We start from the raw sequence: 24,870 nt of genomic DNA on the forward strand, positions 1-24,870 counted from the left end.
ATTGTTTCTTTTCTGGTTATACATGTCCATTTATTTTTTAAAATACACATTTCTTTATGAAACATGTTAGGAAAGAAAAATCAGAACAAAAGGGAAAAACCACAAGAGAAAAAAACAAGAAAAAGAAATAAAAAAGGGAACATACCATATAGTACACAAATACTTAATATATATTCACATGTTCTCTTATTTTCCTCTCCCCCTTTTTCTCTCTCTTTTCCCCTCTCTCTTTCTTCTACCCCTATCCAGGTCAGGTGCTATTTCCTCAATGGAATTTTCTTTGATTTCTGCAGTTAGATGTGATACCTCCATCCTCCAATCTCTAGAGCCATTGTTGACTTTGTACTACATGCTCAACCACTGTATACTTTAGATCCATGTCTCATTGCTCTTGGTCATATTTGATTGAGGCCAGTCCCCTTATAATTTAGATCTGACATGAAAAACAAAAGGAGTCACTCATAGATCACGTAATAGTAAACAAAAGGAAATAACACATACATAGTAGAAGGAAAGGTTTCAGTAAAGGTGGGTATTGAGGATATCTGAAGTTAAATCAGCCAAACAAAATTTTCTTGCTTAAGTTGTTCTTTGTGGATTATTAAACATCAAAGAAAATGGCTGTAGTTGGATATTTTGTACTTGAGTTTCAGTCAATAGTCAGTCAATAAAAAATTATTAAGCACTTATTATGGAAGCCAGGTACTTTGCTAATAATGAGAAAGGTAAATGACAATATTTGCTCTCAAGAAACTCAGTCTAATGGAGAAGACAACATAAACTATGTGTAAACAAGTTATAGATGGGATAAACTGGAAATAATTAATAGTGGGAAGACATTAATAGCTTGATTCTTTAGTCTCCAGATCTAACCAACTTTCTAGGAAAATTTTAATACCTTTTTAAAAAAAATTAGTGTAACTTGCATGAAAAGCAGGGGTTATATTAGTGCTCTACCACATTCATCTAACACCTTCCCGTCCTACACTAAGTCAGATGACCTAGTTTCAAATCCCTGACAACTACTATATGTCTGGCCTTAAGCAACTCTTTTTGGCTCTCTGAATCTCAATGTCTTTAACCATAAAATAAAGTGATTGGACTAGATGAGCTATAAAATCTGTTCTAGTTCTCAATCTGTGATCCTATGAACTACTGATCTACTACAAAGGAGAGCCCTGTGCAACTAGGACATTTCCCTTGCTCAGAGACAGTTAAAAGAAACAAGATTTCATTAATTTAGTTACATATTTAATTCTGTACAGGTGCTTTCTCTGGTCCATTCCTATGAAGTGAGTCAGTGGAAAACAGATTATAGATCACAGTTATAATGAAAGCTCTTGGTTTTTTTTTTTTGCCTTAACACCTTGAGGACTAGGAATACTTTATTTTTATCTGCCCCAGTGCATAACAAATCACCTGTCTCACTGTAAGCACTAAATTACTTGCTCATTGACTGACTGATTGACTGTCATCAGATAGAAAGCAAGAATATCGACCTAGATAGGTAAATTGTTTATAAATCCTTTACTCTGTCATCAAGTAGCAATTACCCTTTAGCTCCTTTCATCCTTCCTCAAACATCACAAGACCTAAAAAAAAAAAGCCATCAAAACTAAAAATTATCCAACAGAGGAAAGCACACATAAAAATCTGAGACTTCAAAGAAAGGGTAGGAGGAATGGAAATATAGACTTGTCCTCCCTCTTTTCCCTACTGAGTTCAAGATACTTTTCTTCGTTTAAATCAATAATTTATTAAATATCTATTTATTAGTGTAACAAGTCACTATCTTGGGTACTACAAATACAAAAATAAAAAATGAATCAATCCTTGCCTTAAGGAGCTGACATTCTATTGGGAATGTTGTACATACCCAGAGAAGTATAGCTCAAGATAACCTGAGGAAAAAAGAAGAGCAAAAAAAAAAAAAATCACAAAAAGTATCACAGAAGGCTTCATCTCATGGAGGAAGTAGCACCCAAGCTAAGCCTTAATGGAAGATAAAACTTCTTATGGGCACCCATAAAAAGACTGAATTCTGCACACAGGTAACAACCTGTGAAAAGGTAGAGATGGGAGATGGAATACCACATTTCAAGAACTAAAATTGTGTAAATGGGCATAATGTGTAATTATCCTAGAAAGATAGACTGAAGTTAGGTTAGATTGGACTTTAAATGCCAGTAGAATTTGTATTAGAACTTAAGAGAAAAGGGAGCCAAAAAGACTTACTGACCAAGGGAGTGACATGATCAGATTTGTTCTTTAAGAATATTGCTCTGGTAATCATATGGAGTTTGAAATGGCAGATGACCTTGGCTCAAGTTTTGTTTCTGACATATACTTGCTGTGTGATACTGTCCAAAGCATGTAATCTTTCATTGCTTTGGGCAATTATAATTGTTACCAGATAAGTGGCCTGGGTGAAAGGGTATGTTGAACAAAGGAAGGGAGGGAAGAAAAGGAGGGAGGGAGGGAAGAAAGGAAGGAAGGAAGCAAAAGAAGGAGGAAGAGAGGGAGGGAGAAAAGAAGGAAGGGAAGGAAGGAGGAAAAAGGGGAGGGAAGGAAGTAAGGAAAGGAAGGAAGAAAGGGAGGAAGGAAGGATGAAGAAAAGGAAAGAAGAGAGAAAGGGAAGGAGGGAGGAAAGTGGGAGAGGGAAGGAGGTAAAGAAAGGAAGGAAGGAGGAAAGAGGGAAGGACAAGAAGGGGGAGAAGGGAAAGGGCAAGAAAAGAAGAAAGGAGGGAGGGAAGGAGAGAAGGAAAAAGAAAGGGAGTGTGGGAAGAAAGGAAAGGAAGGAAGAAAGAAAATAAGGAAGGGTGGGAAGGGAAGGAGGACTTACTAAGTCCCAAACACAATACTAAGATAAGAATTAGGAATATAAATACAAAAATGAGACATCATCTGCCCTCAAGGAGTTAACATTCCAATGGGGGGAGGGTGATAATACTTAAAAGGGACAGAAGGCTAGGAAGTAGAATCTGATCCACAGAGTAACCAATTGACATCGTACCACCCTTCTCCAATATCATGGTAGTATAACACTATCAATTTGATAGCCAAATTCAAAATAGGAGTTTGAAAGCCTGGACCTTAGAGAGAAGGGTGGGGAAAAAAGTGTTATAAGAAAATTGGAGGATAGATAGCAAGAAAGCCAGAATGATGTGATAGGGTGAGATAGGATATATGTTATGTAGTTGAATAGATACAGTGAGTAAATTGAATTTGTACTCATACACTCATTAATCAAGAAAGCTCAGCTCAAGACAGAACTGAGTGGATTAGGCTTCTCAGTAATTCTGGGATCATTCTTTGATCAGTCTAGACTTCAGGTACCATCTGGATGGGGAGAACAGGGCAGAGGGCAAAAGAGCCAGAGTAAGTAGCTGGATAGAATATGAATATGGTGAGTTCTTAGCTTTACCTGCTGATATCTAAATATCAGCTTATCTGATATTACCTAAGGGTAATATCAGTTGGGTCTAAAGATCTGGCTAATTTTAAAAGGTTGTGGCACGTCTGAAGTATTCACCCTTCAATTCTCAAATAAACTAGTTATTCTAATGATCCCAAACTTTTGTGGGAGATAATCTAGGATATGTGATCAATGAGTCACTGATCCTGGCATGGAAAGGGAAAAGTAGTGGAGTAAATGATAAATCTTTGATATTGACTGATAGTCAACACAAGCTGGGTCAGTATAATATTGGAACCTACATGGTTATAGAGGGGAAATCAAGAAACCTATTGCAATAGTTTTGGTGAGAAGACCTCCTAAGCTACCACTGAACTAAGACAAAAGGTGCACAAGAGAAAAATATGGGCAATCCCATTAAAAATACCATTAAAGGAAGGAGAATACCATTTAAAAATAACAAAGTTGGTAGAAACTGTTTTTTGGTTGGGGGGGGTACAGAAAAAGTAATTTGGTATAATGAGTTTGAGATGCTGGTGGAATATCCACCTGGAGTTGTATAAAATGCAAATGGAGTTGTGAACCTGAAATTCATGGTGATTTTATAACAAATATATAAATTTAGGAATTATTTAAGATGTCATGCAAGGAGATATTAACTAAACCCTTGGAAATTAATGAGATCACCAAGAAAGATACTATAGAAGGAAAAGAGAAGAAGCCTTAAGAAATGGGTGTGAAGGACACACATACATAGGAGGCAGGAGGAAAACAAAGAACTAAGAAAGGCAAATGGGAAGGACAGGTCAAATGGATAGGAAGAGAATTATGAGAAAGCAGTGTCACAGAAGTCAAGTTATTAAAAACTTTCCAGAAATATTTTTTCTTTAATAGACTTAGATCTCATTAGTGTAAGGAAAAATTTCTTCTACCAATCAAAATGTATTAATGAAGCACCTATCTCTTTTTGTAACTCCCGTACTTAGCATAGTGCTTGGCACACAGAAGGCACTTAAATGCTTATTTTCTGATTGACAATCTCTGACTCTAAGACCTAATTTAGGATCTATGACTTGGAAAATGAATAATTATAGAAAATACAATAAAGAAATACTAAGAATCAAAAACGCAAAACTAGTAGATGAGAATAATTCCAAAACACAACTAAAATCTCAATAACCATAACAAAAGGAAGGAAGGAAGGAAGGAAGAAGGAAGGAAGGAAGGAAGGAAGGAAGGAAGGAAGGAAGGAAGGGAGGGAAGGAAAAGGAAAGAGAAGTAAAAGAAGACAAAAAGAAAAAAAGAATAATGTAGACATAAGGTCAGCTAGAAGTGAAGCAAGAATTTAAAATGGTATTGTAAATGAAAGAAAATATCAAGGAAAGAACTAGAAAAAGGAACTCTAAAGGAGACTTAGGAGCAGACCAGCAAAACTTTACTCAAATAAAAAACTGCTTGAAAATTAGAATTGAACAAATAAAAATGTATGATGCCATGAGACAATAAAAATGCTAGAATTAAATAAAGATTTAAAAAATAGAAAATGTAAAATATCTCATAACAAAACAAGATAATTAGAAAGAGAAAAAAAAATCTGAGAATCATCAGACTATCTGAAAATCATCACCAAAAAAACACTTGAATAACAAATTTCAAGATATCAGGAATGAAACAATGCTCAGATCTATTAGAACCAGAACATAAAGTAAAATTAATCTAGCTGTTAACTCATAAAAGACATTTCCAAATAAAAACTCTCAAAAATTACAATCAAAACCTCTAAGTCAAAGATAAAGCACTAAGCTGCAAGGAACAGCACTTGGTAGATATATCTGTAAAGGGGAAGAAAGTTAGAATATATTTCAAGAAACAAAAGATAAAAGCCCACAACTGAGAACAACATATCTAGGAAAAATATGTAAAATTCTATATTGAAAAAATGTGGACTTTTAATGAAATAATAGAGAAGAGGGAGGGACAATCAAAGTATATTGCTTTAAGTATGAATCACTGTTGCTGAGCACAGAAAATGAAAAATTAACAAAATTGAAAGGAAAACAACCATAAACTTATAAATAAAATTAGGAGCTAGGTTTTTGTGTGGGGTGTATGTGTGAGAAAAATATGTTAAATAAATAAATTAAATAATAGTGTGATTTTAAAAGAGAAAGGAGAAAATTAAACTGCTAGTATCAAATATGAAAAAGGAGAATTCAAACAAATGAAGGAAACAAAGGAAATTACAAAAACTATTTTGTCCAATTACACAACAATAAAACTAACAATTTAAACGAAAAGTTCTAATGTTTACACAAACATAAAATGACTTAGATTATTAGAAAAAGAAATAAAGAATTCAAATAGCTCATTTGCAGGAAAAAAAGGAATTGAATGAGATATAAATGTATTATCAAAAGGGGAAAAAACACCAAAGCAGATGGATTTAAGCTGATTTCTATCAAATATCCAAAGAACAACAACTCCCAATATACATTTTAAGGGATGCTAACACATTCCTCCTATGAGACAAATAACCAGGGAAAGACAGAACTGAGAAAGCAAGTTATTACTAATGAATATTGATAAAACTTTTAAGTAAAATTATACCATGAATATATAACAGTATATAAAAAAGATTATTTGCACTATGACAAGGAGTATAATGTAGGTTCAATATGAGAATGACAGATGCATTAGAACATATTAGTAATATTGAAATTGCATATTATCAAAAGAAACAAGCCTTTTAAACTTGTAATATTAATTTCTGATAAAAACATTAAAAAGTTTAGTAATAAATGGACTATTATTATTCTGTAATATAGCAACTGATACCTGTTTAAAAGTAAGAGCATTATGTGTAATGGGGAGAAACTAGAGTTTTTCACAGTAGCAAGGATATTTGTTATTAGAACTATTAATTTGCAGTCCTGAAAAGGAAAAAAAATGATAGATTAAGGATAGGCAAAGAGAAAGCAAAATAATCACTTTTTGAAGAGAATGTGATGGTTTGCTTAAAGAATCCACTAAAAATAATTGAAACAGTAACTTTAGCAAAGTAACAAATTAAAAAAAACACACCACCACATGAAAATCATCTGGGTATTAACAATAAAATCAAGCAGCAAGATTTTTTTTTAAAAAAGAAAATTCTCTTCAAAATAATTATAGAATGTGTAAAATTTTTGAGAGTCTGCTTACCAAATTACACACATGAAATAGAGAGATACAACTACAAAACATTCTTTAAAAAAATAAAGACAAACTTGAATAACTAGAGAGATGCTAATTGCTGTTGGTTGGGCTATGCCATATCAACATTAAAACATAATGATACTATCCAAGTTAATTTGCTTTTTCAATCATAGAGATGAGACTATCAAAATATTATATTCTTGATCTAGAGAAACAAAAGGTCAAGAATTGATTCATAAGAAAACTGATTTCCTTAAGGATCAAAGAAAGGAAGTGAAGAAATTAATACTTTATAAGATTTTATGGGCAATTACTACTTATTAGTGAATAGCTTAGGATACACATATCTTTATAGGAATAATCAATGCATTAAGCTAAATACTATAATGTTTTCTCCAAAGGTTAAATTCCTTTTTTTCAGTTTAAGTGGATGTTTTCTTTAGCTCCCTGAAGTAGTTCTTTTTTCAGCAATTGCCACAGCTATCATAAAAGCAGAATTCCTACCCATAAATGTCTGACTGCAAAACAAGATTTCTAAAGCAATCTCATTTTGAAAAGCAAGATGACAGATGTAGGTCCCAATACAGTAGAATACTAGATTTAATAGTTGTCACACTTTAGAAATGTCCCATTATGGCCCCAACATGCCCAGATTTTAAAAGTTGGCAATAGTACCAAAGTATAGTCAATTTGCTTCAGAAGATGCCTAGCCTAACTACCAGTCAAATGACCTACCTTATCTAATTGAATTATGTTTAAAATAAATTTGTTAAGATTTCTGTGACTTGTAATTCCTTTTTCGGTATTATAAAATTGAGCTCTCTAAATATGTCATTTGTCTCTGACTACTAAGGAGGCAGAGGACCTGATTTGTGGGCAACTGTTTGCAAATAAATCATTATACCTGGAAGTTTCTGCCTCAGACTTTTCTATTGTAGGTAATAAATCAATGTAATCAATAGAAAAGTATTTTTATAGTGGACATGAAGAAGACCTAACATTACTACATTTCAAACAATGCTACAAAGCAATAATTACCAGATCTATCTGACACTTATTAAGGAATAGATAAATTGATCAGTGCAAATGAACGAGTATACAATATACAAAAGTAAACAAATATAAGACGTTTGTCTCACTGTATTCAATTAAACCAAAACCCCTGCCTATTGGAGCAAGAATTCACTATTTAAAAATAATTCTTTAAAAAACTGCAAAGCAATCTGAGTGGATCAACTTCTCATTCCACATGCCAAGTTACAAATAGCTACATGACTTGGCCATAAAAGATCACATCATAAATATGTTAGAAGAGCAATGAAGGAATACTTATTGTAAATATGGATAGGATCAAGAAGTCCAGAAAAAAGAAGGGGAAGGGAAAGCATTTCAACACAAACAAAATGTATTTAAAATTAGGAAGGAAATAGTTAATAGGAAAAATTTTTTTCAGGAATTTTCTCTGATAAAAATCTGATATCCAAGTTATATAAGGAGCTGATTCAAATACATAAGAACCAGCACTATTTAAGTGATATAAATAGACAGATATCAAAGGAAGAAATACAAGTTATCAATAACCACATGAAAAAACACTCAATCACTAATAGTAAAATACAAATAAAATTGAGAGAATGTGGGAATTGAATGAACACATACTCTATCTTTTAATTCAATTCTGAACCTAGATCAGTTCTCTTTCTGCTCAATTATGGATCCAGTCCAATTTGTGTCTTCTGATAAAACTTTAGTCAATTATGGGAATTAATAGTTTTTTGTTTAGAAAATTATTGCATTTCTCAAACCTAGGAGCTGGAAAACTGAAGCAGTTGTATAGAATCCTTAACTAAGGGCCCAGATTATGCTGATAAGAAATGTAGTCAGATCCAAAGACTGATGCAAAGAGTTTTCTCACAGTTACACATCTCAACCTATATGATTTATCTGAAAACTGACAACGTACTCGCCAGTAAGTTTCCTATTCCTTTGATTGAATACAGACACTAGGGGGGCAAGAAGAATGATATCTCTTTTTTGATTTCAAAGAAATGCACCTATTAGTTCTCTCTCTCCCAACTTGAAAAGTCTCTAATCTTTCCTCCAATTATTAATAAAATTATCTAATCTTTTATACGAGTTTAATATCTTATTGGTTATTTTATTTTAATGCATACAAATCTGCCTCCCCTGTATTTGGGTTCTAGTGTCAAGCTGAGGAAGCATGGATCTGGTTTGTTATGTAATATATACATATTATTAATAATATGTAATATATTTAATATTATATATATTATATGTAATATATAATGTATATTAATAAACTGGTATGATCAGAAACTTGAATCTTTGTTTCCTGTAATTTCAGATTTCCCTCTTCACAGTTTTTGGCAAACTAGCTGAGTTTGCCAAACTGAGTCAGGATTCTGACTACTTCCCATCCTGCCTCCCTCCCCAGCACAACAGCCTCTCAGAAACTTCCTTGAATATTCTTCCTGGGACTTTTTCATGGAAGACTGTCCCTGGAGGTTGGACTCCCCTTTTGATATAAAATTCTTCTGAGGAAAGATAAGATTTGCTCCCACATTGCTGGGAATGGTTTACCCCCCATATTGTCAAGGAAAATATTTCTTTTAAGTTAAGAGATATTCCTTTTAAAGAAGATTCCCATCTGGTAATGATAAAATACTGTAGAAATACTCCCATAAAGGAAACAATAGGTTCTGGTAATAATTACATAATGAAAGATCGATTCCTCCTTGGATGAAATTCTTTTTGGCATGAGATCAGAGGAACAGTGTGCTGTTAAAATGTTACTCCCTTATGGAAAGTCTTATTAGTCTGGAACTTCCCATGCAAGAGGGGAGGGAATAACTAAAGATAAAGCTCTCAAATTATGTTAAAATATATGAAAATCCAAATAGGTCCCAAATTTGATGGCAAATTAAAATCTTTGAGATTATACTTTTAGTAGAAAATACGGAGGACAGCAAATATGTGTTTGTTTTATTGTTTTATCTGTGTTTTTATGTCTTTGTAAAATGCTCAGAAAAAGAATGTTTTGGCCTGTGTCTCATGTTCAGCATTTATAGATTCTTCTACCTTGAGAGATTCAAGGGGGAAATGCAGCCAGCTAAAAATGAAGCCAAAGAGTTTTAGTATGCTGAAGAAGACTAATGAAATTTCATAGATATATCCTTGAAATACTGATGCCCAAAGTAGGAACTAACTCTCTTTTTAGATTATCAGTGTTAAATTAAGTTTTAAAAAAATCTGCAAAATACATTCTCTCTGTCATTTCAGCCCTGACCACACTGTGGTCACAGAGATAAAGTCAGATAATCGAAGAAAGGAAAAATTTTCTCTGGTTTGCAGGAATTTTTGGCATTATAAATTTATTCGAGATTCCAGATAAATTATGGTTAATTGCTAATAGTAAATTTTGGACGTCTATGTAGTAGACTATGGAAGTTTGGGAATTAAGGAAATTGGAGATTAATCATTAAAGAGTTTGTAGATGAACAATTTTAAGATTGTGGGAGAGATCTATTTATCCTCCTCTTTGTCTAATGTAAGATATAATGAAATATCTTAATGAGTTTTTTAGGTACCATTCTGTTGAATTTGTTTTAAGAAAAAAATGAAAATTCTGTGAAAGTTTCAGGAGTAAAAAACAAACAAACAAACAGATCACCTTTCCACTGGGAACTGATAGAACTATAAGGAAAGAATATAGCTAATCCAAAAGTAATCCCAGGGTAAAGGGGTAAAAAATTAAGTATGTGGTTTGCATTTTAAAATTTATCTAGAACTATAAGTCACTTCTTGTCTTTCTTAACGACAAAAAAAAGGAATGCTTATTTAAATCAGGAAGCAAGTTAAAAATGAGTAAAAATTTTATTACGGAATGGGAAAGATGATGTTAAATCAAAAAGGGATTCCTGTGGATGGTCTACCTACTCCACTCCTACCTTGACCTGGGCCTATAATGCATTCTAGATAATAGGAATAGTTATTCCAAGAACTAGAATGTCATTTTTGAGAGGTTGAAGTAAAACTTTCAAAGTTTTACATAACAGAATTGTTTAGGAAATCAGAAACAAGCTCACCAAAGAATATTAGAAAGAAACCATGCATTTGAAAGCTCTTAGGAACTAAAGAGCAACAATACTGTTACCAGTATTAGCTATTTATCACTAGGCACAATGGATAGAGTACTTAGGCTTACAGTCAGGAAGATTCATCCTCCAGAGTTTAAAGCTGGCCTCGGGCACTTACTAGTGGTGTGTCCCAGGCCAGTCACTTAATTTTATATGCCTCAATTTTCTTATCTGTAAAATGAACTGGAGAATGAAATAGCAAACTACTCTAGTATCTTTGCAAAGAAAATTTCAAATGAAATTATAAAGATTCAGACATGACTGAAATGACTAAAAAATCATAATTTATTGGGGTTATGTAAAATTTTGTGATAAATCTATGGAAATAGAGAGAAAGTCTATGGAATAAAGATGTTATTTAGATAGACTGGAAAATAATTAATTATTATAGTATTCAGTCTGTGAAAGACCATTCTATGGACATATCCTCCAAGCTTCAGAATATTTTGATCTTCAATGCAAGTGAGAATTTGAATCACCCACTTAGACTCTCTCCTTATGTTTTTACTTGGTGTTAAAACTGCAAAGCCTGGGGGAAAGAGACTTAGGCTGTGAACATGAAAGAATTGATTTGGTTTTTAGGATGATTTTTTTTTTTCCTGAGGCAACTAAGGTTAAACGACTTGCCCAGTGGCACACAGCTAGGAAGTATTAAGTGTCTGAGGTTGGTTTGGATTCAAGTCCTCCTGACTTCAGGGCCAGTACTCTATCCACTGTGTCTAGCTGCCCCTTTTGGGATGATTTTTTAAAAGAAAAAAAAATTTATGGAAAGACGAAAGTGATACCAAAAATCTTTGACAATGAGCTAATTGTTAATCCTGAGCTATAAATTTTAAAGTGTGGGAAAACAATCACCTTTTTGCAGCTGTAAATCCAGATTTGATTTGAGATTTGTTCTTTAAATAATCATGTGGTAAAATGCATTCTTCTATTAATTGTGACATTAAATGCTGAAAAGAGGCAAGAAAACATGAATTATACTGAAGTCTCAGAAATTTGTTAGCTTTGTGATCTTAAGCAAGTGATCTTATCTGTTTACCTCAGTTTTCTGATCTGTAAAAAGAAAAATAATAATAATACCCACCTCCCAGGGTTGTTGTGAGGATCAAATTATATAAGGGGTGTGTGTGTGTGTGTGTGTGTGTGTGTGTGTGTGTGTGTATGTGTGAAAGACACACTGCCTAGTATAGATGCACTATATAAATGTTAATTTGCTTCTTTTATTACAGAATGGAAAACTTTAGGTTGGGGTTTATATGTGATTAGTATAAAAAGGCAAAGTTAATAAGATTGATGATTTTCTATGTAAGATAATTTGGAAATACATTTGGCCAAATTGATGTCATATGACTGGCAATAAGTTTTATTTTATATGATAAATACATGGTATTGTGTATGTTGTTATGTTTCTAAATTCCCATATATTATAAACATTTGTAAATTACTGTATCAGAAATGTTAGAAAAACAAATTAAAAATATAGATGCTATTAGATTATGAATTTAGCTGCTGAAATAATGAAATAAAAATAAATATCAGAAAAAATACTTAATGAAATATATTTTGTTTTAATAACAATAATAATTTCTGTTCAGGGAAAAAGTTGCATCTTATAGGGAAAAAACCCTTTAAGATATCCTTATCTGTCATGTCCTTTGAGACTTTGTATTCAAACAGGCTCATAAGATCTTATTAGCCCTGCTGACCATATGTTGCAAAATCTAAAATAGTGCCGTTTGAGAAGCTAGAACGGAGAAAATAGGATCTTCTATTCTACTCCTTGTCAAAGGTGGAGTAAACAGGAATTTATAAGTTTACTAAAATGAAGAGTAAGTTTTCACTTGAAAACTTTTGGCTATCACTTATATAAACTGTGAAAATCTATAGGTGGTTTAAAGATGTATCTTCAACACACTAATATGAATCAACTCTCAAGTATTCTCTGTATGTCTGAAACCCCAAAATGTGATTAGTTTTAATTTAGAAGTAAAGGCTAAATGAAATATATCTGTTAAGGAAATATGAAAAATTTAATAATAATTAATCTCTAAACTGTTATTAATGAAATTTTGCTATTTGAGGTAAAAACTTTCGGTCCTATAATTTACTGTTGTTTTGAATTTTGATCATAAAGATCTGAATTATCATGAAGCCAATAATAGAAAATAGCATGTGTTGCAGTCTGAGAACTATTACCGATTGATGTCTGTTCCTGGGAAAAGTTGAGGGGATGATGACCTTGGCAGGACCTAAGGTAAGATTTTCTTGACTCAGTTTTCCCATTGTGCTATTTCCTTTCTAAACAGGAAATTTCCCTCTCTGGTTAACTCTAAGCCTGGCTATTAACACCTTGTGAATAATATGGAGCTTCACTATAACACTGTCAGAGTAGGAATAGAAAATGCCACCTGTATCCAGAGAGAGAACTATGGAGACTGAATGCAGATCGAAGTATATGGTATTCTCTTCTTTTCTAAAATATGATGGTTCTCTGGGAGCAGGTTTCTTGGGGAGGTTTCTGGAGGCAGCCTTAGTTTCCAAGTAATAATCACCTCAAATGCAGCCTGGTGTTAAAATTTTAAATCCTTTATTCAATAAGCAGTCCTCAAACTACCGCCTGCGGGCCAGATGCAGCAGCTGAGGACGTTTATTCCCCCTCACCCAGGGCTATGAAGTTTCTTTATTTAAAGGCCCCAAAACAAAGTTTTTGTTTTTACCATAGTCCAGGGCAGTTGAGTTGAGGGACAGTGAACTGGCCCCCTATTTTAAAAGTTTGAGGACCTCTGCTACTCCTTCAAAAATAGCCCGATTAGTTTTCTTAGAGGCCTATCTCCCTGCTTGGTTTCAAGAGCTCTTGCAGCTTATCTTTCAGCTCTTCCAGCTTCTGCCTCTAGCTCAACTCCGACTCCTGGCTTCTCAATCTCCAACAGACTCTCCCTGAGAGCTTCTTATATATGATCTCTTAAAGGTGTGAACCCAAAGGTTGACTCCTCCTCTGAGAGAGTGGGATTGTGGGAGGTATAAACTTTGTGAATCTCATACTGAATACTGACTTGTGAATCTCCCAAACTTGTGAACTAATGTATTAGCTAATGTGTGAACTCTCAAAGGTGTAAACATAAACATTGTTTCTATCAATTCTATTGACTTAACACCTTGTTTCAAGTTCTGGCTCATAACAGCAGTATACTATTTTCACTATTTTTTTTTTTTTGTTTGCCTTTTTTTTTCCTAGTGATTTTTCCCTTTTGTTGATTTTTTTCTACAACATGACTAATATAGAAATATATTTAAAATGATTGTCCATATATAACTTATATCAGATTGCTTGCTGCCTTGAGGAAGAAGGAAGTAAAGGAGACAGAGAAAAAAATTTTTGGAATTCAAAAATCTTACAAAAATAGATGTTGAAATCTATCTTTACATGTAATTTAAAAAATAAAATATTATTGAAAAAAATTTTTAAAGATTATTTATCTATGACTCCTGCCTGGAATAAACAAAGGTAAATAAGTTTTACTTCCTGTTATGGTATATGTCAGGTTCGCCTGTGCTCTTGAGGAGAAGAATCTTGACATTGTTAAAATTACATCTCTCCTTTTGCTTTAATAGCAATTTTCTCTAACCGGGCAGTGAGCAGTAGACATTTTGTAAATATAATGCAAAGTCTATTAATTAGTTGATTAACAGTAGAATGTCTCAGAGTTAGTTACTATAATAGGATGCAATTGTGACATTTCTTACAATTTTAATCTATTTGTAATCAAATTACAATATAGGGATGATATTATCTTAAGGAGCTAATTAGACAAAGTAATAAAGCAAAGATATAATGTAATGTTTGCTAATTAAATGAAATAGTAAATTTTGAGAAAGCAACAGGATTAACTTCCCCTCCAAGAACTGTATACATGTGTGTGCATTATATAAATATATATAAATATATAAATATAAATATATTTATAAATATATGTAGCAGGAAAATTCAGATTTTTAATATGTTTTAGTAAATGAGTTTTCAAAATTAGATTGAGTTACATATAAAATTATATTATTAACTGTAAAGAAAGTAAATTTTTTCCCGTTTTAAAGTACTTGACTGTTAATTTTAAAAGACAGGAGGAGTCCTTTTACAAGTTAGAACCTCAAGAATATACTAGTAAAGAAAGAAACAACAAGTAGTATATAAAAATTGAAATTCTCTGATATTTTATTTTGGAGAACCAAATTTTAAAAGTTGTACTAAACTGTATTAAGTCATGTTAGTAGTGTATTTTAATAGAATCATCTGGGAATCTCTACAAGTGATTTGGAAGCAGAGAAGAGATTCCTTCAGAAATTATCTTGCAAATGAGGCCAGACTATCCAAGATATGAAATTTCTAGGGACTAGATATCTTCATGGGGCATCTGGGACTCAAAACAAAATGCTGATTAAATGGACATTGGGATTAGTTTACTAGGATGCGGAGATTTGATATCATTTAATATTGATGATCATCATAGCATTGCTTGGCCTTTTGTTTCATGGTGCTTATGTCTGCTGAGTTTTCTTGGTTACTTTGGTAAATCTCCCCTTTCAAAATCAGTCCATTGTGAGCCCTTAAATAGTTTGATCTATATAGAGAGAGTCTATTTACAGACCCAAGATTTTTCTCCGTAGGGGATCTGATCATCATCACTCATAGGCTTTCTATTAACGGTTGTACTAGAGTACATAGGAGAATGCTGCCTAGTGGTCTTTTCTTATTGTATAATGTTAATAGTAAGCATGAGCACATTAAAAAACCTTATAAATTTAGCTTATAGATAAGTGATCCACAGGGGAAGTTTCTTCTCTCTCTCATGAATCAAAAGTAGGAATAGAATTATGAGAATTGAGCAAACCACACTGACTCCATCTTATGACTCAATCAGTTCCTTTCTGCTCACTTATGGGTCCTGTCTGATTGTATCTTCTGAGAAAGCTTTATTCAATTATGGGAATCACACACAAAAACCCCAAAAAAACCCAGCAGCTTTATTTCAGTGTTTGAACTTATCTCTGTGGACCTGGAGAGCTGGACCACTTCTACCTGTTGCTTAAAGATTCTTAACTAAGGACCTAGGTTATGTTGACTAGAAATGCAGTCAAGATTGATGCAAGGAGTTTTTCACAATTACACATTTCAAGCAATCCATATGTCTTATCTGAAAATTGGCTGTTAATCAGTCAATCATTTACAGTTTTTCTTGTTCCTTAGATTGAATACAGACCCTTGGGGGGTAAGAGGAGTAAGACACCTCTTTTTTTGATTTTAGGGAATTGCACTGGTTGGCTTTCTCCCTCCCAGTTTTAGAAAGTCCCTAATCTTTCTCCCAATTAGAAATCATATTATCTAATCTTGTATTCTGCTAATTATTTTATTTTAATGCATAAAAATTTTAATGCAAAAAAAAAAAACTGTATTTAGGGTCCAGTGTCAATCTGAGGAGGCCTGGTCCTGCTTTGTTATGCAATTGGCATGCATTTCTTTTTTTTATTATTATAGTTTTTTACTTCCAAGATATATGCATGGATAATTTTTCAGCATTGACTTTTGCATAATCTTCTGTTCCAACTTTTCTCCTTCTTTCTCCTACTCCCTCTTCTAGATGGCAGGTAGATTAATACATGTTAAATATGTTAAGTATATGTTAAACCCAATATATGTGTACACGTCCATATAGGCATTTTTGGCATGAATTTATTAATAAATGTATATTTCCAGAGGCTCAAACCTTTATTTCCTAGTTATTTCAGATTTAACCTGTTTTGAATTCTATCGCATACCTCTCAAATTGGCAAAAATGACCAAAATACAAAAATGAAAATGATAAAAGCTGCACACTAATTTGTTAGTGAAAGTATGAATTGGTCTAGGCATCTGGAAAATAATTTGAAATTATGAACAAAAGTCCCTAAACTGAGCATACTCTTTTTGCCTCAAGGATATGATTATTTTTTAAAGCATATGATTATTAGTAAAGAAAGAAGACAAAAATATTAATGGCATCTCTTTGTATAGTGGAAAAGAATTAAGAGTCTGATGAAAGTTTGGGGAATAGTTATTGGGGAATGACTGAACAGACAATAGTATGTAATATAATGGAACATTACTGTGTTGTTAAGAAATGACAGAAAGAATGCCTTCAGAAAAACTTGGGAAGATTTGCATGAATTGACTTATACTGAAGTAAGCAGAATCCAAAGAACAACTGACAGAGAAAAATAACATTAAAATAACTAATCATTGTCTCAGCCACAATTCCAGAGCACCATTGCTGAATCAAGCTACCTATCTACTGATAGCAAAGTGATAAAGTTAAGATTCAAAATGAGACATTTTAAGACAAGGCTCACGTAGGGATTCTTTTTGCCTGAATATGCATATTTAATACAAGGGATTTATTTTTATTTATCTCAAATTATTTTTTTGGGCCAGGGAATTTTTATGGAAAGGGAGAGTAGCAATAGAGTTGCCAAAATGATACCAAAGAAAAGCTTGGAAAAATATTCACTGAAGCATTTTTCAGAAATGTATACAGAAGAATATAGAAGGAAAAGTCGGTAAGAAACACAAACAAGTAGGAAAAGTTTTAAAATATTATGCAGAATTTGTTGTATATTGGGAGTACTGATTTCACATTAACATATGCAAATATTTTCTGTTCTACTTTGATTATGGAAATGCTTGTCTTATTTAGTATTTGTTAGATTCAGAATAAAAAAAAAAGTAAACGGCAGCATCCCAGGGTAAAAAAGAAAAAAATTTACAATCTTAAAAAAAGATCACAGTCATGGTGAGTACAAAATACTGACTAGAAAATTTTCCACATTTTTCATAGTCACATCTATTCATATAACCATAATTCATAATTACATTCATAATTACAGAACCATAATTTTCAAGCTTTATTTCTCTACCATTTCATATCTTTTTATAAATGAAGAAATTAAAGCCTTATAACGATTAAGAAAGCTGACCAAATTTATAGAATTAATGGCAGTTTATGGTAGAACCAAACCTACAATGAAGGTTTCCTATACCCATTTGAATTCTTTCAGACCATTCTGCTTCCACTGCATTTTCTACCCTTTTCAGACTGAAACTAAGAATCTGAGATTTCACTAAATTAATTCCTCTCTTTCACTATTAAGCTCACTGATACAGGGAACAATTGTGGGATATTTGGAGTCAGATGACATGGGGTGAAACTGTAACTCTGCCACTTACTAGCACAGTGCTTAGCAAAAAATAGGCATTTTATAATTAAATGTTTTTTCATCTGATCCTACATAATACCTGCAAGCTTGAGTAAACCACTTAGTCACTGTGATCCTCAGTTTTCACATCTATAAAATGAGAATAGATTGCATTCCTTCTAAAATCCCTTTAAGTTCTCATCTATGATTCTATTATCCTAAAACATCTTTCTCATTTTAGTAGATTTTATTTTAAGAGTTAACCATGATCAAAATATTAATTACCTGGTGACTTTTTTATGATGGATCTTTTAAAACTTATTTAGACTGGACATTAGATACACAAATTTGTTGGCAATCTTTAGGGGATCCCATTCTAGCTTAGAAAAATCAAGTGGAGTTTGGCTCACTCAAATAGCTTTCAACAACTCAGAGTCACTGCCATATCAGGAGGATGTATTAGAAAAAGCATCTAGGAGAGGCTGCCTCTTTCTGTGAATAAAACATGAAAGATAGCTCACTCATGGGGAAAATGATTTTTTTAAAGAGGTAAACATAGCAACTTCACATAATTCAAAACATCCCTTTCACCACAAGTTTTGAATTCAGGCCTCCATCAGATACCATTATTACAAATTTCATTTTTTTCCCCAAGAAACCATTCTACAAATGTGACAAGCTTCAAAATCTGCCATGCCAACATAATTGCTCTGCATTTCAAACTAAATTAAAATATTGGTTTAAGCTGTTTCACTTGAGAGTATATAACTGCCTTGTGCAACTGGGGGCATGTCTGAATCAAAAAAGTCATTACATACCAATGCAACTATCTCATAGCCATATAAATAAAGGTAAAGTTGTAAAATACTAGGAATAGAGGACCAGGATTGCCTTCAGGCCCTTTATCAATAATTCAATCTGTCAATAAGCATATATTAAGTGTTAACCATGTGCCAAGCACAATGCAAAGCTATGAAGATATAAAGAAATGCAAAAACATACTTCTTTCAAAAGTACTTCTATAATAATAAAGCTAACATATAAATAATTATGTACAGAAATATGGAAGATAATCTCAGAAGGAAGGCACCAAAGATGAAAGGGAATAAGGGACAGAGCAGAAAATGAGAAAGACAATCTGAAGAAAGTGGAATTTGAACTGTTGTTGGTTTTTTTTTTTTTTTTACATTTTGAGCCAACTTAATCTTTTTTTTGTTGTTGTTGCAGTTCTTCCATACATATTTCCACAATTATGTTGCACGCGCGCGCGCACACACACACACACACACACACACACACCCACACACACCAGATCAAAAAGGAAAAAAATGAGAAAGAAAACAAAAAGTAAGCAAACAATAATAAAAAAGTGATAATACTATGTTGTGATCCGTATTCAGTTTCCACAGTCCTCTCTCTGGGTGCTGATGGACCATCGGAACTGGCCTGAATTATCTCGTTGTTGAAAAGAGCCACGTCCCTCAGAAGTGATCATTATATCATCTTGTCGTTGCTGTGTATGATGTCCTCTTAGTTCTATTTACTTCACTTAGCATCAGTTCATGTAAGTCTCTCCAGGCCTCTCTGAAATCCTCCTGCTGATCATTTCTTATAGAACAATAATATTCCAAAACATTCATAAAACCATAATTTATTCTGTCATTCTCCAAATAATGGGCATCCACTCAGTTTTCAATTCCTTGCCACTACAAAAAGAGCTGTCACCAACATTTTTATACATCCCTTTTTTATGATCTCTTTGGGATATAGGCCCAGTAATGTCTTTACTGGATCAAAGGGTATACACAGTTTGATAGTCCTTTGGGTATAGTTCAACTGAGTTTTGAAGGAAGAGACCTTAGCGAGAGGACAGAATACACTAAGTATTCTAATGCAAAGTCAAAAGATGGAGTGTCTTGTTCAAGGAACATGAAGTAGGTCAATGAAGCTCTATTTTAGAATAGAGCAAAGTAAATGATACTATTGTTATAATTACTTACGATTATTATTACTACTATTAATAATAATTACTGCCACTTATGTAGAGCTTGCTATGTGCCAGGTACTATATTAATCATTTTACAAATATTATCTCACTGGAGCCTCACAACAACCTTAGGAGGGAGGCACTATTATTATTTTCAATTTACAATTAGGAAACGGAGGCAAATAAGCAACTTGCTCTAGGAAACAGAGATAGCAAGTTTCTGAGGCTAAATTTTAACTCAGGTCTTCCTAACTCTGGCCTTGCACTCCAGCCACTCAACCACCCAGCTGTCTCTTAGGATAAGAAAGAACCATGTTGAAAAAGACTTTAAAACCAGAGGACTTCATATTTGATCAAGGATATAACAAAGAATGTTACAAAGGATATAACTGATTTTTATCAAGTATGTTGGGTGGGGAATTAGGGTAAGAGTGGGAAATGACAAAATCAGATTTAAGTTTTAGGAAAATAACTTTGACAGCAGTATGGATGACAGATTCATAGGGAGGGATGCTGGAATATGACTTTAGGAAGCTACTGTAATAATCCAAAGATGATGAATTCCTGTACTGAGCAAAAGTGGAAGAGTAGAAGAGGTAACTTTCTGAGTGCAAAGAAAAGAGCATATATGAAAGAAGGCTTATCTATCATTCATTCATTCAACAAATACTTATTATCTATTATGTGCTCAGCCTAATGTAAACTTCTTGTGGGCAAGAACCATGTTATATTGGTCTCTACATTTCTAGCACCTAGCACAGTGCTAGTCATAGCAAATGATTATTGTTTAACTCACTGATTGATTACAAGGCAGTGGAATAGGATGTGGAGGATATGTAAAGAAGATGGTATCCTTGTCTTCATGTAGCTTATACTCTAGGCACTACATTAGGTGATTGGGATTCAAAAGAAAGGTAAAAACAATCCTTACCTTCACTGGTAGAGACAAATATGCAAATAACTTAGTAAAAACAAGATAAATAGACATTAACTTGGAAATAATGTCAGGAGGAAGCCACTATCATAAAGGAGACCCATGAAAGGCTTTTGCAGAAGACAGGATTTTAACTGAGATCTGAAGAATACTAGGGAAATTAGGAGATGGAGAAGAGGAAGGAAAAAGTTTCAAGCATAAGGGATTAGCCAGTAAAAATGTAATGAAAATATCCTTCCAATAACACTGGTTTTCTTGCTATTCCTGACACATGAAATTCTCCCATCTTTGTAACTTTGTACAAACTATTTCTCATCCCTAAAATGCATTTCCTCCTTATTTTTACTTCCTTCTTTAGGAGAGTCTTCTTGGGCTTATCTAGTTGCTAGTTTCTTCCTCACCAAAATATTACCTCATATTTATTTTGTATATATACTGTACTTATATGTATGTATATATATATATATATATATATATATATATCTGTAAGCTTCTTGAGGTCAGAAATAATTTCATTTTTTTCTTTCATCTCCCCAGTGCCTACTACAATGGCTTGGACATAAGAAGTACTTACTGATTTGAACTGTTAAATTTTGTCACCAGTCCTGGCCTTCTCTCCTCCCCTCCACTATTCTTGTATATGCATTTATAAGAGAAAGAATACTCTCATTCCATGTTGAATCATTTGCACTTATTCATAGTTTTTTTTTTTTAAACAGAGAATTAGAATCCTCAAAGGTTCATCACAAACTAAGATCATACATGATTCTTGAGTTGAAATTCTATCCAAATTCAGGTAGTAAGAGAAAAGATTAGACAATAAAGAGAGGATAAATAGTGAGGGTAGCTGTCCTGGGTACTAGCTTGTCAGGAGTGTAACACGGTTCTTGATACTACTTCTTTCAGTTTTCCCCAAACATACAATTGAACCTCCATTACTAGGACACTAATAAGAATAACTCCCCTTTGGAAGGCACGTAATTCCTGCAATCCTTCTCTTGTTAGGAAAACAGCTGTTGCCACATTAGAATTCTAAGAACCAGAGATTCTGTCTTACAGTTGAGATGTACACACAAAAGATTGACCAAGCATGGGCTGACAGAGAGACAGAACTATGCTTTATGGTTGAAGATTGATGACATCAATTTTGAAGCTTTTCTGCCTTCATCTACTGGGCTGTAGATGTCAATGATTTTTCCACTATGCCTTGTGTTTCAAAGTATATCCTGCCAGAGTTATCACTGTCATCATTCTATATATCCCACAGAAAATGAGTCATTTCATGATAAAAGCGCATCTTTGGGCACAAAGGTCTACCAAAGGCACTATTCCACTAGCTATGGCTGGTTAAAGAATGCAAACAGAAAAAGACTACATGCTGAAAGTAAACAAACAAAAGACACAATCCAATTTTATGTCATTTTTAGCAACCACTTTAAAAAAAGAAACATATAACTATATATATTTTAAAGTCTTGCACATACTAGAGACTAATCAATGTGCACAGTGAAAATTTCCATTTCTCAGTTAATCCACCCTCCACCCAAGAGGTTTCAATAGTAGTGAAACATATGACATAAGCATTTTCTACTTGCATAATAAACTGCTACTTTTTCTAACCGACTATGTTCAATGGTTTGTAAATATTTCATTAGGTCAAAATGGTGAAATGTGTAATTTCAGAGCATATGCATTCTAATTGGCTTTTTAGAGTTATATTTCTTGTTTACGTAGTGGGTTTCTAAACAAAAAAGGAAAATACAATTCATGATAGAAAGAAAGGATGCTATTGATGCCCACTTACCTGCCATATCTATGGCGAATGGCCTATCAGCTCTCCAGCCTGTGTACCAGCCTACGACTTTGCCATTTTCCACCAAGGGGCGTTCATAGCGCCGCCCACCAACAAGGCCCACTGGCCAGACAGAGACCTTTCTTGTTGTACGCATCTATGAAAAGGGAAAAAAAGCTCTGATGTAAAGTTTTTAGAAAATGGATTTTAGAAGGGGAGTGGGGAGGTAGTCTTTTGCTTCCATTCTTAGAGACCAAATCTGTATATTTCCAAGGGTGGAAAGATCTCAGACTCATTTGTTACATTCTAAATTGCTATATTAATGTAAAATTATTTAAAGGCTTTGTGTTAACAAGTGAGAAAAAATAAATTTACATTTTGTAAGTAGTAAAGTATCGAAAGTAATAAAATGGATGCTCTCTCTTCCTTCCTTCTCTCTCTTTTTTCCTCCTTCTCCTCTCCCCTTTTTCGCCCCCCCTTCCATACATATAAAACGCATATGTATGTAAATTCTTTTTTTCTTCTTAATCATTAATAAATATCAGATTCTCCATTTTCTGGTTTCACAATTTTTTCATTCAATTTCCCCATATCACTCCCCACTTCACTCCCCCCTTTTTTAGAATTCCATATTTACCTGGAGAAAATATGACTTTGGAGTCAGCAAACTCAGGGATAAACCTGGACTTTAACTGGGATTGGCTATGTAACCCTGGGCAATTTACTTGACTTTAGTACTCCCGGGCAATTCTAAGACTTTAAATTGCATTAAAATGCAGAGACTCATACATTTTTAAGCAGCTCAAAGTGGGAATTTTTCTGGTTTGAGTTGTTCAATATGGGAAGAGGGAGACTAAGCTGGATAGATACTCTAAAATATATATACTAAAATAAATAAAATATTAGGGTTTTTAGAATTGTAAATTACAGAAAAGACAATCATATGCAGGTGTAGAATTCCTTTGGAAATTTCCTTTACCTAGGAAATCATGGGCCCTGTTAAAACAAACATACATCTAAAAGCTAAAATCTTACTTGGTGGAACGAAAATTTCCTTTTCTTATAGTAATGCAGATTCACAATTGTCTTAGATTGGTTTTAAGGAAAGAAGAGGATATATGGTTTACTTTCTGGTCTGGAAAGGTACTAAGTAAGTACTCAAAGACTGGCATCAGAATCTCAGAGTTAGAAGGCACATTCTACTTCCAAGGGATGTGAGTGCCTAAGAAAAACAAAACAGAAATCAGTTATGTGGGGAGGTGGAAAGGGGAAAAGGGGAGGGGGAGAGAGGGAAAAAAAAGGAGAGAGAGGGGGAGAGACAGAGAGAGAAAAAGGGAGAGGGAGAGGAGAGAGAAGGGAGAAGGGAGGGAGGAGGGGAAGAAGGGAAAAGAGAAAAGGAGAGGGAGGAAGGGAAGGAGGGAAAGGAGGAAGGGAGAAGGAGGAAGAGTGTGTGTGTGTATGTGTGTGTGATGTGTGTTAAGGGGAGGTCAAGTCTCTCAGAGCTCTAAATATAGCATTAGAATTTTATGAACAAAGCAATTTAAATTTATTATGTTTTAATGTAATGTTATCCTAGACTGACAGAGACTTTTTTAAAAGACGCTGCTCTCCAAAATGCTGCACTCCTCAAAAATTTCAAGGAAACTGCATCCCTCCTCAGTCTTTACAATTAGATGGCAAACTCTTTGAGGTCAAGAACTATGATACTGGAGAATGATGCTTTGTCTCTAGAAAGAGCTCCGTGATACAATGGAGAGAATATTGGACTTAAGAACAAAGAAAATCAGAATCCAAATCCAATTTGCTAGCTGTATGATCCTGGGCAAACAACAATCTCTGTGTCTCACTTTCTCATCTGTAAAATGGATTGTCATGAGGCTAATATATCATATTGGTAAAGCATTTAAAGGTATTATTTAGAAGGCATGCAATACATCAACAAGTATCTATTAAATACCTTTTATGTGTCAGGCAACCATACAAGATAAAAAAATAAAAGTGAAACAGTCCTTCCCTTCAAGGAGCTTAAATTATTTGGAAAGACAACATCTAATATATAGAAATATAAGAGATAAATGCAAAGTAATTTGGAGAAACCCTGGTGTTTGGAAGGATGAGGAAAGGCTTTATTTTGAAGGTAGGGCTTGAAGTGAATCTTGAAAGAAT

At 33.5% G+C, this 24,870-nt stretch overlaps 1 protein-coding gene across 1 annotated transcript in view; it reads right to left on the bottom strand.

Moving 5' to 3' along the window:
- The window catches only part of B3GAT2 (beta-1,3-glucuronyltransferase 2), a 93,591-nt gene that overhangs the window by 27,910 nt on the left and 40,811 nt on the right, over positions 1-24,870 (bottom strand). The window contains exon 2 of the mRNA XM_051997222.1: positions 22,717-22,861. Within this exon, the coding sequence (XP_051853182.1) occupies positions 22,717-22,861 (145 nt within the window). The remainder of the gene's footprint in view (positions 1-22,716; positions 22,862-24,870) is intronic.

This window comes from Antechinus flavipes, chromosome 4, assembly GCF_016432865.1.
Source record: "Antechinus flavipes isolate AdamAnt ecotype Samford, QLD, Australia chromosome 4, AdamAnt_v2, whole genome shotgun sequence".
In the NCBI taxonomy this organism is placed as follows: domain Eukaryota; kingdom Metazoa; phylum Chordata; class Mammalia; order Dasyuromorphia; family Dasyuridae; genus Antechinus; species Antechinus flavipes.